Source organism: Thunnus maccoyii, chromosome 21, assembly GCF_910596095.1.
Source record: "Thunnus maccoyii chromosome 21, fThuMac1.1, whole genome shotgun sequence".
Taxonomy (NCBI): Eukaryota; Metazoa; Chordata; class Actinopteri; order Scombriformes; family Scombridae; genus Thunnus; species Thunnus maccoyii.
In genome coordinates this window covers 1,295,670-1,310,669 of record NC_056553.1, presented here as the reverse complement: position 1 = coordinate 1,310,669, position 15,000 = coordinate 1,295,670, and the positions used below count along the sequence as shown (strand labels likewise).

General features: G+C 36.3%; 3 protein-coding genes across 4 annotated transcripts in view; 1 reads left to right on the top strand and 2 right to left on the bottom strand.

Annotated features, from left to right (window-relative positions):
* nub1 (negative regulator of ubiquitin-like proteins 1) overlaps nt 1-6,321 on the bottom strand; it is a 12,838-nt gene extending 6,517 nt beyond the window's left edge. The window contains exons 1-6 of the mRNA XM_042399993.1: nt 6,168-6,321; nt 4,666-4,787; nt 3,469-3,636; nt 2,045-2,109; nt 1,809-1,873; nt 14-181 (exon numbers count right to left, since the gene is read on the bottom strand). Coding sequence (XP_042255927.1) covers nt 14-181; nt 1,809-1,873; nt 2,045-2,109; nt 3,469-3,636; nt 4,666-4,782 — 583 coding nt within the window. The 5' untranslated portion in view covers nt 4,783-4,787; nt 6,168-6,321. The remainder of the gene's footprint in view (nt 1-13; nt 182-1,808; nt 1,874-2,044; nt 2,110-3,468; nt 3,637-4,665; nt 4,788-6,167) is intronic.
* Nucleotides 6,322-7,280: 959 nt separating this feature from the next.
* LOC121888415 (histone H3.v1-like) lies at nt 7,281-14,136 on the bottom strand. Of its 2 annotated transcripts, XM_042399896.1 has the most exons (5): nt 13,745-14,136; nt 11,038-11,267; nt 9,626-9,790; nt 9,040-9,259; nt 7,281-8,803 (listed from the first exon to the last, which is right to left on the bottom strand). In XM_042399896.1, the coding sequence occupies exons 2-5, from the start codon at nt 11,087-11,089 to the stop codon at nt 8,287-8,289; spliced, it is 954 nt and encodes a 317-aa protein (XP_042255830.1). In that variant the 5' UTR covers nt 11,090-11,267; nt 13,745-14,136; the 3' UTR covers nt 7,281-8,286. The 2 variants fall into 2 exon arrangements, with proteins under 2 accessions (XP_042255830.1, XP_042255829.1); XM_042399895.1 differs by lacking the exon at nt 13,745-14,136 and having other exon boundaries at nt 11,038-11,567.
* Nucleotides 13,474-15,000, top strand: part of xylb (xylulokinase homolog (H. influenzae)) — a 27,743-nt gene continuing 26,216 nt past the window's right edge. Inside the window, exon 1 of the mRNA XM_042399892.1 lies at nt 13,474-13,704. Coding sequence (XP_042255826.1) covers nt 13,648-13,704 — 57 coding nt within the window. The 5' untranslated portion in view covers nt 13,474-13,647. The remainder of the gene's footprint in view (nt 13,705-15,000) is intronic.

Sequence of the window (15,000 nt, the reverse complement as noted above, 5' to 3'; positions counted from 1 at the left end):
ACAGCTGGGTCACCTCTCTCTGACAGGATCTGGAAGCCTTTCTGGGTCCTCTGGATGCTCTCGTTCTGGTTCTTCCTCTTCTCTTCTTCCTCGTTCAGCTGCTTCTTCAACTCGGCGTCGCTCAACTTCAGCACCATCATCTTACTGTGGTTCTTCACTCCCTGCTGGTCCAGACGCTGGTCTGACAGGATCAAACACACACACTGAAACTGGTTCACCGTCAGATAAAACAAATGAACTCACTTCAACTGAATCACAGTCAGCAGCTCAGTAGAGTACAGTATACAGTTACCTTTATACCTTTTATGCTAACAGCACTTAATATTGTTTTTATGCTAATGTTACTTTATTGTTTTGTGCTAATGTTACTTTATTGTTTTTATGCTAATGTTACTTTATTGTTTTGTGCTAATGTTACTTTATTGTTTTTATGCTAATGTTACTTTATTGTTTTTTACGCTAATGTTACTTCATTGTTTTATGCTAATGTTACTTTATCCTTTTTTATGCTAATGTACTTCATTGTTTTATGCTAATGTTACTTTATCTTTTTTTATGCTAATGTTACTTTATTGTTTTATGCTAATGTTACTTTATTGTTTTAAGCTAATGTTACTTTATTGTTTTTTATGCTAATGTTACTTTACTGTTTTATGCTAATGTTACGTTATTGTTTTATGCTAATGTTACTTTATTGTCTTATGCTAATGTTACTTTATTGTTTTATGCTAATGTTACTTTATTGTTTTAAGCTAATGTTACTTTATTGTTTTAAGCTAATGTTACTTTATTGTTTTTTATGCTAATGTTACTTTATTGTTTTTTATGCTAATGTTACTTTATTGTTTTATGCTAATGTTACTTTATTGTTTTAAGCTAATGTTACTTTATTGTTTTTTATGCTAATGTTACTTTACTGTTTTATGCTAATGTTACGTTATTGTTTTATGCTAATGTTACTTTATTGTCTTATGCTAATGTTACTTTATTGTTTTATGCTAATGTTACTTTATTGTTTTAAGCTAATGTTACTTTATTGTTTTAAGCTAATGTTACTTTATTGTTTTAAGCTAATGTTACTTTATTGTTTTTTATGCTAATGTTACTTTATTGTTTTATGCTAATGTTACTTCATTGTTTTAAGCTAATGTTACTTTATTGTTTTAAGCTAATGTTACTTTATTGTTTTATGCGAATATTACTTTATTGTTTTAAGCGAATGTTACTTTATCCTTTTTTATGCTAATGTTACTTTATTGTTTTTAAGCTAATGTTACTTTATTGTTTTATGCTAATGTTACTTGTGTGAAAGGGAGCTTTTGGAGATTTTAACCCGTGTTGCTAGTTGATGGTTTGGGAAACTTCGGTTCATTTCTCACTACCTGTTGAGCTAACTTTGATTAATCGGTTGATCGTTTTATCTATAAAATGTCAAAAAAATGTGAAAATCTCTCGCTGCAATTTTTTACCTTCCATAGTGACGTGTTAAAATGTTTAGTTTTATCTGATCAACAGTCCCAAATCCAAAGATATTCAGTTTACTGTCATGTGAATAAAAAAGCTTCACATCAGCACATTAGAAAAGCTGCAACCAGCAAATATTCTGCATTTATGCTTATAAAAAGACCAAACAATTATCACATTATCAAAATAGTTGATAATTAATTCTATATTGATCGATTGATCAACTAATTATTGTAGCTTTACTTTGATTGACAACATATCTGACTGCATCTGACTATTTTTTCTTCTTCTGAAGAAGAGGATTATATTAAACTATATTTTCTCTGCAGGTCGTCTGGACTCACCTGCACACAGAGTTTTCCCGTTCAGGATCAGTTTGATGTATTTGAGGTCGTAGTCCTCTCTGATCCTGCAGCAGGAAACACAAACACACCGACAGGCTTTACAGCTCTTTACTCTCACTTTCACTCCTCATCAAGACACAATATTTATTCAATATGTTAATCATTAAAGCTACATTTAATAAATACACAAATAACCACTAAGAAATGTACATTTGTCTCCTCGGTGTGTGTGTTACCTGTCCACCACCTCCTGAACCAACACATCCAGCCTCGTCTCCAGGAAGTTCTTCATCTTTGGATCCTGAAAAACAATCAATATGTGTGTCAGGAGCCGTTCAGTAGGCAGGTGTATCTGCAGGAGTCACAGCAGCGTCCAAACACGTTTAAATGGGACTTTCTGGATCAGGTGGATTTCAGATACAATCTTCTAATAGTGAGAAAGCTTAGTAGACAGATTAGTCTGACTTTAATTCACAGAATTTGAACTGATAATAAACTTCACACAAATTAAACTCATTCAAACTCAGTTAGCAGCAGCGAGCAGCCTGAATATTCACACACTAACTTAAACCTGCGTTAACTGATGAACACAACACTGACATGTCATCAGGTTTTAAGTTGATATGTTGAACTTGTTAGCAAACAGTTGTTTATTTCCACATCCAGCAGTTACGGAGCAACATTATCATCATGTGGAGTCGTGTTTCTGTCCACCTGGTGAATGTTTTCACTCTCCACCAACTCCTGAGGGAAATATCTGGCTCTTTAGCTGCTAAATGCTCCACTATGTTCACCAGCTAGTCTACAGCTAACTGTGCCTGTCAGCAGGAATCAGCTGACTAGCAGGAGACATAAAGGGAAGAACAAAAGTATCAGATAGAAGCTGATGAATCTGAGGTCACAACTTGTATTATAACACTGTTAGTTAACTAGAGCGGCAACGATTAGTCAGTTTAATTAGAATTAGCTGCCAATTATTAAATTAATCATCAACTATTTTAAAATTTAATCAATTTGAGTCATTTTTTTTAAGAAAAACAATATATTGCAGCTTCTTAAATGTGAATATTTTCTGGTTTCTTTAGTCTTTCTGACAGTAAACTGAAGATCTTTGAGTTGTGGACAAAACAAGACATTTGATGACGTCGTCTTGGAAACACTGATGAACATTTTCTGACATTTTATGGACCAAACAACTAATCGAGATTATAATCAAAAGATTTCCTCATATAAAGACCGGAGTCAGTTAGGAGTCCAGTTATATAATAAACCTGCCAGGACATAAACTCTGCTTTAATCTAATAAACTCAACACTGTAATCAAACTCTCTGTTGTTGTGGACGACTCATCTCAGGTGTTACTGCTGTATTTCAGTCACCGTGTGTGTGTTAATGTCTCTGTTTGACTGCTTGTAGTAACATTTAAACGCCACCAGATGGCAGCAGCGACGTCTGAACCAACATTTAACAGCAGATCAGAGAACAAGGAGGCTTCAAACTGAAATATGAGCATCAAACAGAAGGAAGAATAAGCAGGATGATATATAAGTGATAAGATGTGAGATATAAGCAGGATCATATATAAGTGATAAGATGTGATATATAAGCAGGAAATACAGTCTATATATATTAGGCTGTGATATTATGGTCTGTCTCCGGACCTTCTTGCTGTCTCGGGGCAGCAGCAGCTCCAGCGTCGCCACGTTCGTTTCTCTGAACTTCTTGTTCCTGTTTCCTCTCCTCACGCTCTGCGCTCTGATGGTCTCCAGGGCGCCGCCGACCTCCGACCCCGGCAGACACAGCAGGGGGGCGTAACGCTCCGCCAGCTCCTGCCGTTAAAAACACACCAACAATAATCACACACGCAGGTACGGAGGTCAAATAACGCTCAGTAAATAATAAATAAAACAAATCTTTATCTTGTTACGTATTTATTCATTAAAACTGTTTTTTAAATTATTTAGTAGCTTAACTTATTTTATTAAGATTATTAAAAAAATAAAATAGATTTTTGATTTTACTTTTTCAAATTTTTATTCTTTTTTTTAAACTTTATTTTAATCAAATAAGTTTTATATGTATTTGATATTTTTATATTCTAGATATTTGATTTATTAAATGATTACTTAAATTTTAATTTATATTTTACTATATTATTTTATGTTCTACATATTTTTAACTGCATAAATTATTATGTAAATTTTTTGTTCAATTAACAGATTTATTTGTATTTTGTATTTTTTTATGTTCCAGATATTTCTTTATGAAATTATTTCATAAATATTTTATTTTATTATTTTTTCAATTAACAAATATATTTATATGTATTTTTATGTTCTGTATAATTTTAACTTAAATCATTTTTTATTTTATTTATATTTTATTATTACTATCTGATTCATTTCTAGATGCATTTTTAATGTTGAATTTATTTCTTTACTTACATAAATTATTATATTTAAAGCTATAATATGTAACTATTCCGCATTAAAACGTCTGAAAACAACTCGACTGATGTTATATATGTTGTTGAGTTGTGTTCTTGTCTGTAGTTTTAATCAAGTTAACGGTTTGTTTCATTTGGTTTCTGAAGAGTAAATGTGTACAAGATGCAGGCGTCAGCTGCTTGTTTAACAATGAAGACAACAACTCCCATAATCCCTTGCTACTTCACACCATCATCACACTCAGTCTTTTGTTATTGATCTGATTGACAGATTAAATATCATGTGTTTAATATGGATTTATACTGATGTCTATCCAGCAACATATAATCTGTATATGACGGTATTAAATATGTGTGAAGTGCTGCGATGCTGCTACAGTTTGTCTCCGTGTGTGTCGCTGTGTGAGTCGACCTGCATGTGCTGCCGTCCCGGCTGGTTGTCGTCGTTGGTGTACGGAGGGTTCCACAGCTGGACCTTCTCCTGCTTCAGCAGGTTCTTCAGTTTGGCCTCCGTGTTCTGCTCCGCCATCGTCTCTGAACACGAAACACAAGATGACGAGACAGAAGAGAGAAGAGAAAGTGAAAGTTGTTGTTGGAGGAGGAAAATCCCCAGCTGGGAGGAGTTTTGTTAATGAGTCATCAGCACTGGAGGGAACTGGAACACAAAGAGCTCCGTTACACCGCCAGTATAAACTACCACTATTACCACTGAAGGCACTAGAAACCTGTGAGGCAGCACAGAGAGAAACATGAGTCACACCTGAACACACAGACATGAAACACACAGTTATAGTTTCAGTGTGACGTCATTATCTCTGATTTAACCTCCACAAATCCAAAACCAGAGAGAAAAGAGGCAGCAGCAGTTTCCTCCAGTGTGACGGTGATTCATGTTACACTGCAGACAGCAGCTGCTTCACATTAACGGAGACTATTTGACAGAACGTGAACACATCATCCAAACACCCAAAGCATCATGGGAGCTGTAGTTTCAAACCTGCTAGCATGATTATCCTCCAAATCCAAGAACTATGACCTATTTCCCAATATGTTTATGACATCACTAATCATCTCTGTCCACACACACATACACACACACACACGTGAACACACATCTATCCTGTGTAGAAAACCAGTCGACAAACACAAAAACCTGAATTATCACTATTTTTTTTTTTCCTTCGGCATCATTAGAAATGTTGGATCGAGCATTTTTGAAACTAAGGATTAAAGCTCAGAATATTTAATTATTGTCGCAGTGAATCGATTCATCAGTTGGTTTAATAAAAAAACATGAAAAACATCAAATGTCTGAATGTTATTAGATATTTATGCTTTTCATTTAAGACAAGAAGTAGAAGATTTAGCTGAACTCACTTTAAAGCTGCAACAATTAATCTCCAACTATTATATTAATCGCCAATAATGTTAATAATCGATTAATCGTTCTGAGTCATCAACAGTAACTGACATGTAAACAGTCTCTGCTGCTTTATTTCTTATATTAAATCTGTCTCCATCTCATAACTCTCACAACTTTCTGACAGCAAACTTTGATTCTTTAATCTTTTTACAAAGTGTAAAAACTTTACAAATATAACTTCTGTCACTTGGAGGCCTCGACCTGAGAAACAGCAGCTTCCAACACAAATATCTGACATTAAAATGGTCTAAAAAAGCCTCAAAGCTGACTGCAACTTACCACAACAAAGACTACAACAGCTCAACGTAAAATGATGCTAGCTGACATTTAATTCGGGAGAACTTGACAAACACAGATTCAGTCTTATTGTCAGTAACAGTTTTCTGTGTGAGAGAAGCTAACTGATAGCTCAGCTAGCTAACATCACTGCTACCTTCACACAAACACTGTTTATACTCTTTAAATCTGGTTTAAATCTTTCTGTCAGTTACCTCGGTGTGAAAGAACAAGATGACACTGAGCTCCGAGGTCGGAAATGTTTGTTAACCTTCCGTTATTCCTCCGGTTCTGCTGCTCGGTGCTGTTGTTGTTTTTGTCCGTTTGTTGTTTCGGGGAAAGATGTGATGACAGGAGGAGAGAGGTCTCACTCTGAGCGCGTTTCACGATCCCGTTAACGTAACTTCCGTCCCGCATTTAATCATGTTTCAGTAAAAGTAAAGAGGTATTACCACTTATTTACTAAAGCCAGATTTTCTGCAGTGCAGGACTTTTGCTTTTAATGACGTGTTTTTACATTATAAGTACTTCCTCCAACACTGCAGGTCACAGAATCTGATCGGTCACCAAACACGGTGTAACATCAGTCCATCATGCTCGCGTTTCACAAATAGACGATCTTTGAGATGTACTACGGTGCCGCAGGAGGGTCAAAACCAGTTTGACGCAGTTTCTTTGGAAGTAATGTATGGAGGCTAAAAGTGGCCCATATTAAATAAATTAATCCAACAATATGAGTATAAACAAGAGTACATACAAAAAATAAAAAAATATAAAACATATATAAACTTAAATAACTTAAATAATTAAATAATTCATTTTCTTATTCAAATAAATCATTTTAAAAACTCATGACATTTTATTTAATCTTGCTTCTTTTCAGAATGTTTCAAATAAAATAGTCAACTGCAGATTAATTGGATTGTTAATTTATGTTCAATAAAAATGTTGTAATTAGATGGAAGAATAAAAAATCTGATTGTAACAAGAACTGTTGTTGTTTTTATCTCATGAAATTCCTTTACTGATCAGTGGTGGGAAGTAACTAAGGACATTTACTCAAATCCTCCAGCAATCAATCCATTTATTGAGAAAATAAGAGTTAATTTTAAAATAGCTAGCTTGAGGTATCTGCACTAGCAGAATATTCCTTCATGGACTCAACACAACCAGTATTCTGGAAACCACTTTAACAATAAATGAGTTCTTGATTTTAATGAATGAGTGTGAATCTTTGGAACAAGTCTGCAGTTTTTAATTAAACTTAATCTGAAGTGAACATCAGTGACGTATGAAACTGATTCAAATAAGCAGATTTGAAAAAAATGTTGATACAGTTTTGTGATTTATTGATTTTTTAAGGCAGAAAACAAAAAGCTGATTTATAAACGTATCACCTGAATGCATCATTTAATATGTGAAATATGAAGGATTCAGTGTCGTTACATCAACGGTCTCCATAAACCTGACACCCTTAGAAAATAACATTTGTCATATTTTGGTAGTTTCGTCATCATTCCGATCAATCAGACTGTAAAGAAACTCCGGTTTAAGAAAACTTAAACTTGGAGGAGAAAACAAAAGCAAACGTGTTGAATCTCCAGAAACAGATCAGCGGTTCAGTCACAGAAACATTTTCATGGACGCAGCTGTTAGAAGAAGTGTCTCTGAGGGGAAGTTCAGCTGGTTGTTGGCGTGTTTTTTTGTGTGTTTGATACAGTTATGATGTTGAGATTAACGTCAGGTTCAGACCACATGACATCAGTCCCGTAAAAACCGACAGATGTTCGGCGTCGTGACTGAAAAGGGGCGTCGGGTGCGACAGCTGATGAGTCCGTTTCTGAAACACAGGACAGCCAGTAACACACACGGCGTCGGACGCCATCAGGGATCAGGGCGTAGTCACGGCCGATTTATGGATCTGTGACCGTTTACACCTGTCCTCAGGTGACTCCAACGACTCTGAACGACTGTCATTACAAGTTACGAACCAGGTGGAATCAACGACCTTGATAACGACCCCACAGAGGTTAAATACCTGAGACTCTTCATCAGTCAGTTAAAACTGAAGAAGATGAGAAACGTCCTCAAAAGTATCTTCAACCAGGAAGTCCAGCTGCCCTCCATTCAGCCGTCCAGGTGTAACGACGACCTGGATGAACCTTCACGGACTTTATGACTCAATAGTCGCCTCATGTGGTCTGAACGTGGCGGCGAGCTGAGTGTTTGTGAACAGACTGTCTACAGATGTCTGAGAGGAACGATGACTCGACTATGACGTCACATGTTTGGGTCGTGCGTGTTTTTTGCAGATCGAGGATCATTCGGGATCCCTCAGAAGGACGAGTACATGCCCAGCCTCCTGGCGGCCTCAGAGATCCTCGGGGTCTTCCTGTTGGGGAACGGGTAGTAGTTCTGGTTCTGCTGGCCCCCCGTGGAGGAGCCCACCCCCCCTACGCTCAGCTGCCTGGTGAACCTGGAGCCCCTCCACGCTGCGGTGCTGCTGCTCTGCAAGACGCCGTTACCGGTTTGTACGTTCGCGGGTTCGTTCCCCGGCAGGTTGGAGGCGGAGCCGCTGCTGCTGGAGGCGACGGGGGCGGAGCTTTCACTGAAGGAGCTGCAGACGAAGACGTCGGGAGGATCTTCTTCTCTGGGATTCCCCTCGGAGGCTTCAGGAGAACCAGGAACAGAAGCCTGGACCGGATCCGTCCTGGACGTGTCAGCGTCGAAGACATCTTCTTCTTTGTTGGTGCCGCTGACCGAGCTGCAGCGTGAATCTGTTGTTGAACCCACAGAGAGTTTTCTGCCTCTGGACTCCTGCAGGGAGCCGCCAGAGGAAGAAGACAAACGCCTGTTTAGAAAAGACGACAAAGAGGAAACAGTCAGCCGGGACTTCCTGTTTCTTATTTCTGTTTGTCAGCTGGTTAAAGGTCTGGAGGTCTTCAGCAGTCACACAGACGCACGGAAAACCAACTCAGACACGTCACACATCGATGAAAGTCCAACAGAAATCACATTTAATCACTCACATCACTCACACTTTTCTCAGCAGAGACACAGGAAGTGATTTAAACAGCTGATATTGACCTGGAGGAACCGACGTCGCCGCTGTTTGTTGTTTCCAGGGAGGAAGCGGGAGGCGGGACGCCGACGGCGGAGCGGGAGCGGCGGTGGAGGTCCAGGTGGACGTGCCAGGGGTCGGGGTCGGAGGTCAAAGCCGGCGGCGGGCTGCTGTTCGGTTCCCATGACGACGTCAAAGCCTGAGTGAAGGGGACGACGCTGACGGCCTCCGACAGTTCCTCTGAGACTGAAACACGGACGCAGAGAAGCTGCAGCGTGATCACGTTTAGGATGAGAGAACAACAACAACAACAACAACAATAATAATAATAATAATAATAATATTACAGCTCTGCAATAAATCCAGCAGTGGTGGAAGAAGTATTCAGGTCCTTTATTTAAGTAAAAGTACAGAAGTTTTAGCAGAATGTTCTTAAAGTATTGAAGGTAGAAGAAGTCAATATGCAGACTGGCTTCTTTTAGAGTTATAATATATTATATATGTTTATTTTTATCACTAATAAACACATGGAGAACATTTGAATGTAGGTTTAACAGCTGCTGTTATCTTCACATGTTCCTGACTGCAGATAAAAACACGATGATGTCTCACCTGTCCGGAACAGAAGCACCTGCGTGTGTCTCTTCTGTCGCTCTCTGCTGCTCCGGTACTGAGCTCTCAGCAGAGAGATGTCCATGTTCGTCCTGTCCTCCTCCTCTTCCTCCTCCTCCTCCTCTTCCTCTTCTCTCACCAGCAGCTGCTTCTTCCTGTTTGTCCCTGCAGGCGGACACATGACACACGGTGACCTTTGACCTGCACACACACACCTGCTCAGTGTCAAATGTTTTATAGCTGCTCATAATAAACTCCGGTCAGGTGTCTTTGTGTTAATATTTATTCATAAGAACAATAAGAATGTTTTTATTTCATCTGTTCATACTGACAACAGGATAAATACATTTACTCAAGCAGTGTCCTCTCCCATTAATCATCTCATGATGGTCAAATAAATGTTATATTATTAAGTTGGACAAACACTTCCTGTTTACAGTCACATCGTTGTTGATGGTTTATTTAGTCGCTCATTAGTGGGACTTGCTGTCATTTCTCCCCCGTTCTGAATTCAGATAGTTGCGTGTCTGTGTTGATTGGAGGGTTTATGCAGATCACCTGTGTGCAGGGGGGGGGGGGGGGGGACTGAGAGCAGCTGGGTGCGTTCCCCTCTCGGCCAATCGGGGAGTGACAACGCCCTTTTTCTGGGGTTTAAGAGAGGAGAGAAAGTGCACGTCGTGCACACACTGGCTGCAGACCTCGTTTGAAAAGCTTGTCAGACAGGAACTCTGGTCTGTTCTTTACTGTCTTCTTTCTGATGTGAGGGAATAACACAACATAACCCGAGTGTCCTGCGTTGGTTTCTTAGCGCCATCGTGCAAGAAGTTGTGTTTTCCCAACGACAGCCTGAACACCTGCAGGCTTTATTCTTTTTCACATTAAAGAGACATTATTTCATTAAGGGGACGTTTCCCGTTGTGCAACATCTTGTGAGGTTCTCCAAGTGAATATTATTATTATTATTATTATTATTATTATTATATTTCTTTATGTGGCTGGCAGCTGGTTGTCCGACTTCTTACAGAACATCTGTGTTCAAGGGGAATCAGTCCCACCACAACATGTGCACTCAGCGTCTAGTTAATACTTTTTCATGTTCAGTGATAAAGTAGAAGAGATCGACAAGAAACGTATGAAATATAGACGTAATAAGAACAAACTAAATACGGTTATACGTTTCAGTTTACAGCTGTGGTGAAAAAAAAGTCCTTTAATGAAATAAAAGCATCAACAGCACAAAGTAAAACTACCACATTAAAGGTTCTGCAGTATCATCAGTAAAATATGCAGAAAGTTTGAGGTTTTTCTGCAGTTTTTTTGCTCCATAAAGGAATAAAACATCTCTATTTTCTGCTGTTATATATCAGACAGTATTCCTGCTGATATACATGTGTATGTTTGTGTATTTTTACCCTCCAGTCGCTCCGCACTGGGAACCACTAAGCAGCAGCAGGAGCAGGACATCCTGTTGGCATCAGCAGCGATACACCTGCTGCAGGTGTTTTTATTGCCCGTCAGTGAACGCAGCGTCGTCCTCCTGCAGCAGACCGACCTGTGATGCGTTTAAAATCCCCTCAGAAAGATCCGACAATCCAAAACCTGGAGTTCAAATCCATCCGAGAGGTTCCAGATTTGATTAAAACTGCAGAAAAGAAGAATTAAAATGCTGATAGTGAGCAGTTACCTGTGAGGCAGGAAGCTGGACTGACACACACACACACACACACACACACACACGGCGCTGCATTATTCTCTGACTTTCATTCATGTGTAAACAGTGAAGGACACTGTGTTGAACTTTCCGTCGGTACAATCATATCAGGTTGTTTGACATCTGATTATTACTCAGGAAGAAATAAAGTTAAACAGGTTAATAAAACAGACTGAGCTGATTCAACTGTGAGACACGTTCATTATATATACACCAGTATATACCAGTATATACCAGTTTATACCACTATATACCAGTTTATACCGGTTTATACCAGTTTATATTAGTTTATACCGGTATACACTAGTATAAACTAGTATAAACTGGTATAAACATGTACTATACCAGTACATGCTAGTTTTTGCCAGTATATATATATATAATATCTCATTATGATAAGATAACTAGTTGTAATTGTAAAAAAAAAACATAACATTTTTTTAAAAAGTGTCAGAAATGGACTTCCATACATAGATGTGTTCTAGTTGATCTTTTTAAATGATCTTTATTTGTTTGGCTTCTTTTTCAAAATCTTATTTTAATCTGTTTTTTGATGTGTGTTAATGTTTATATACTGTATATATATGTGTTAATGTTTATATACTGTATATATGTGTGTAAATGTTTATATACTGTATATATATGTGTTAATGTTTATATACTGTATATATATGTGTTAATGTTTATACACTGTATATATATGTGTGTAAATGTTTATATACTGTATATATGTGTGTTAATGTTTATATACTGTATATATATGTGTGTTAATGTTTATATACTGTATATATATGTGTGTAAATGTTTATATACTGTATATATATGTGTAAATGTTTATATACTGTATATATGTGTGTAAATGTTTATATACTGTATATATATGTGTGTAAATGTTTATATACTGTATATATATGTGTGTAAATGTTTATATACTGTATATATGTGTGTTAATGTTTATATACTGTATATATATGTGTGTAAATGTTTATATACTGTATATATATGTGTGTTAATGTTTATATACTGTATATATATGTGTGTTAATGTTTATATACTGTATATATATGTGTGTAAATGTTTATATACTGTATATATATGTGTGTAAATGTTTATATACTGTATATATATGTGTAAATGTTTATATACTGTATATATATGTGTAAATGTTTATATACTGTATATATGTGTGTTAATGTTTATATACTGTATATATATGTGTGTAAATGTTTATATACTGTATATATATGTGTGTAAATGTTTATATACTGTATATATGTGTGTTAATGTTTATATACTGTATATATATGTGTGTAAATGTTTATATACTGTATATATGTTTGTAAATGTTTATATACTGTATATATATGTGTGTAAATGTTTATATACTGTATATATGTGTGTTAATGTTTATATACTGTATATATATGTGTGTAAATGTTTATATACTGTATATATGTTTGTAAATGTTTATATACTGTATATATATGTGTGTAAATGTTTATATACTGTATATATGTGTGTGTAAATGTTTATATACTGTATATATATGTGTGTTAATGTTTATATACTGTATATATATGTGTGTTAATGTTTATATACTGTATATATATGTGTGTAAATGTTTATATACTGTATATATATGTGTGTAAATGTTTATATACTGTATATATGTGTGTAAATGTTTATATACTGTATATATGTGTGTTAATGTTTATATACTGTATATATGTGTGTTAATGTTTATATACTGTATATATGTGTGTTAATGTTTATATACTGTATATATATGTGTTAATGTTTATATACTGTATATATGTGTGTTAATGTTTATATACTGTATATATTTGTGTAAATATATTTGATCTGTTATTAGCTGCTCTTTGTGCAGCACTTTGTAATCACATATTTCTATGATTTCTGTATAAATAAAGTTTATTATTATTATTTAATTTCACAGTTTTATTTGTTTTTGTCGCATTTCTGCAGCTTTAAATAAATGTTGCAAACTGCTGTTGAAATAAATAAATAAATAATAATAAACACGTTTAGAATAGAGCCTTACAAGTGAAGCTATTATTATTATTATTATTATTATTGATAATATATATTATCTTTATTTAAAATTAGCTGACCGACACACATGGATGAGTTTCGTGCTGTGTGACACAGACAGGTGGATAAATGATTGTTTAGCTGTTTGTTAATCATTAATTGATCCAAACATGATGAGCGCGTGTGTGTCTCTTTAAATGTTTAACCCCTGCTGCTCCGCGGCTCAGTCTGTGTGTGTGTGTGTGTGTGTTTCCTCCTCATGGCCGCCGCTCAGGACTCTTCTCTCTATCTGGGCTTCGACTTCAGCACTCAGCAGGTAAAACAAGCTTCACCTGCTGCGTCCGTCCCTCTCTCACCTGCACGTGTCGTTAGCTGCGTTAACGTGCGTTAGGACGTGGTCACGTAGAGGCTGCGGTTTATTGCGCAGACGCGGAAGGAGAGAGATGACGGCGTGTGTGTGTGTGTGTGTGTGTGTGTGTGTGTGTGTGTGTGTGTGTGTGTGTGTGTGTTCTGCAGCAGTTTGCAGCATTTTAAACGTTTAAAATGAAGTTTGAGTTTCAGTCCGTTTGTGAAGGTTTCAGATCAGCTGACGGAACTTTGTACCTGCGAGCTGTTAATCAGTACTGAGATACTTTACTGCAGTATTAATACTAATACAGCAAAGTACAAATACTCCGTTACAAGTAAAGTCCTGCATTAAAAATCCTCCTACAGTAAAAGTACATAAGTATTATGAGCTTGATGTAGTTCAAGTATTGCAGTAAAAGTACATAAGTATTATGAGCTTGATGTAGTTAAAGTATTGCAGTAAAAGTACATAAGTATTATGAGCTTGATGGAGTTAAAGTATTGCAGTAAAAGTACATAAGTATTATGAGCTTGATGTAGTTAAAGTATTGCAGTAAAAGTACATAAGTATTATGAGCTTGATGTAGTTAAAGTATTGCAGTAAAAGTACATAAGTATTATGAGCTTGATGTAGTTAAAGTATTGCAGTAAAAGTACATAAGTATTATGAGCTTGATGTAGTTCAAGTATTGCAGTAAAAGTACATAAGTATTATGAGCTTGATGTAGTTAAAGTATTGCAGTAAAAGTACATAAGTATTATGAGCTTGATGTAGTTAAAGTATTGCAGTAAAAGTACATAAGTATTATGAGCTTGATGTAGTTAAAGTATTGCAGTAAAAGTACATAAGTATTATGAGCTTGATGTAGTTAAAGTATTGCAGTAAAAGTACATAAGTATTATGAGCTTGATGTAGTTAAAGTATTGCAGTAAAAGTAGTGGTTTGGTCCCTCTGACTGATATATTATTATATATGACATCATTAGATTATTAATAGTGAAGCATCAGTGTTAGAGCAGCATGTTACTGTTGTAGCTGCTGGAGGTGGAGCTAGTTTACACTACTTTATATACAGTTAGCTAGTTTAGTCCAGTGGTTCCCAACCTAGGGGTCGGGCCCCTCCAAAGGGTCAGCAGATAAATCTGAGGGGTGGTGAGATGATTAATGGGAGAGGAAAGAAGAAAAAACAAAGTTCTGATACACAAATCTGTTTTCAGTTTTTGGACTTTTTCTCTAATCTTTGATTTTTGCTGAAATATTGGAT

Bases quoted from the DNA above. Each gene is read 5' to 3' on its own strand.
- LOC121888415 (XM_042399896.1), bottom strand. From the start codon at position 11,089: ATGTCCTGCTCCTGCTGCTGCTTAGTGGTTCCCAGTGCGGAGCGACTG. The intron at 9,791-11,037 runs GTAAAAATACAC...GTCCGCCTGCAG, and splicing joins CAGTGCGGAGCGACTGGAGG to GGACAAACAGGAAGAAGCAG. The intron at 8,804-9,039 runs GTCAATATCAGC...TTTTCTAAACAG, and splicing joins GGCGACGTCGGTTCCTCCAG to GCGTTTGTCTTCTTCCTCTG.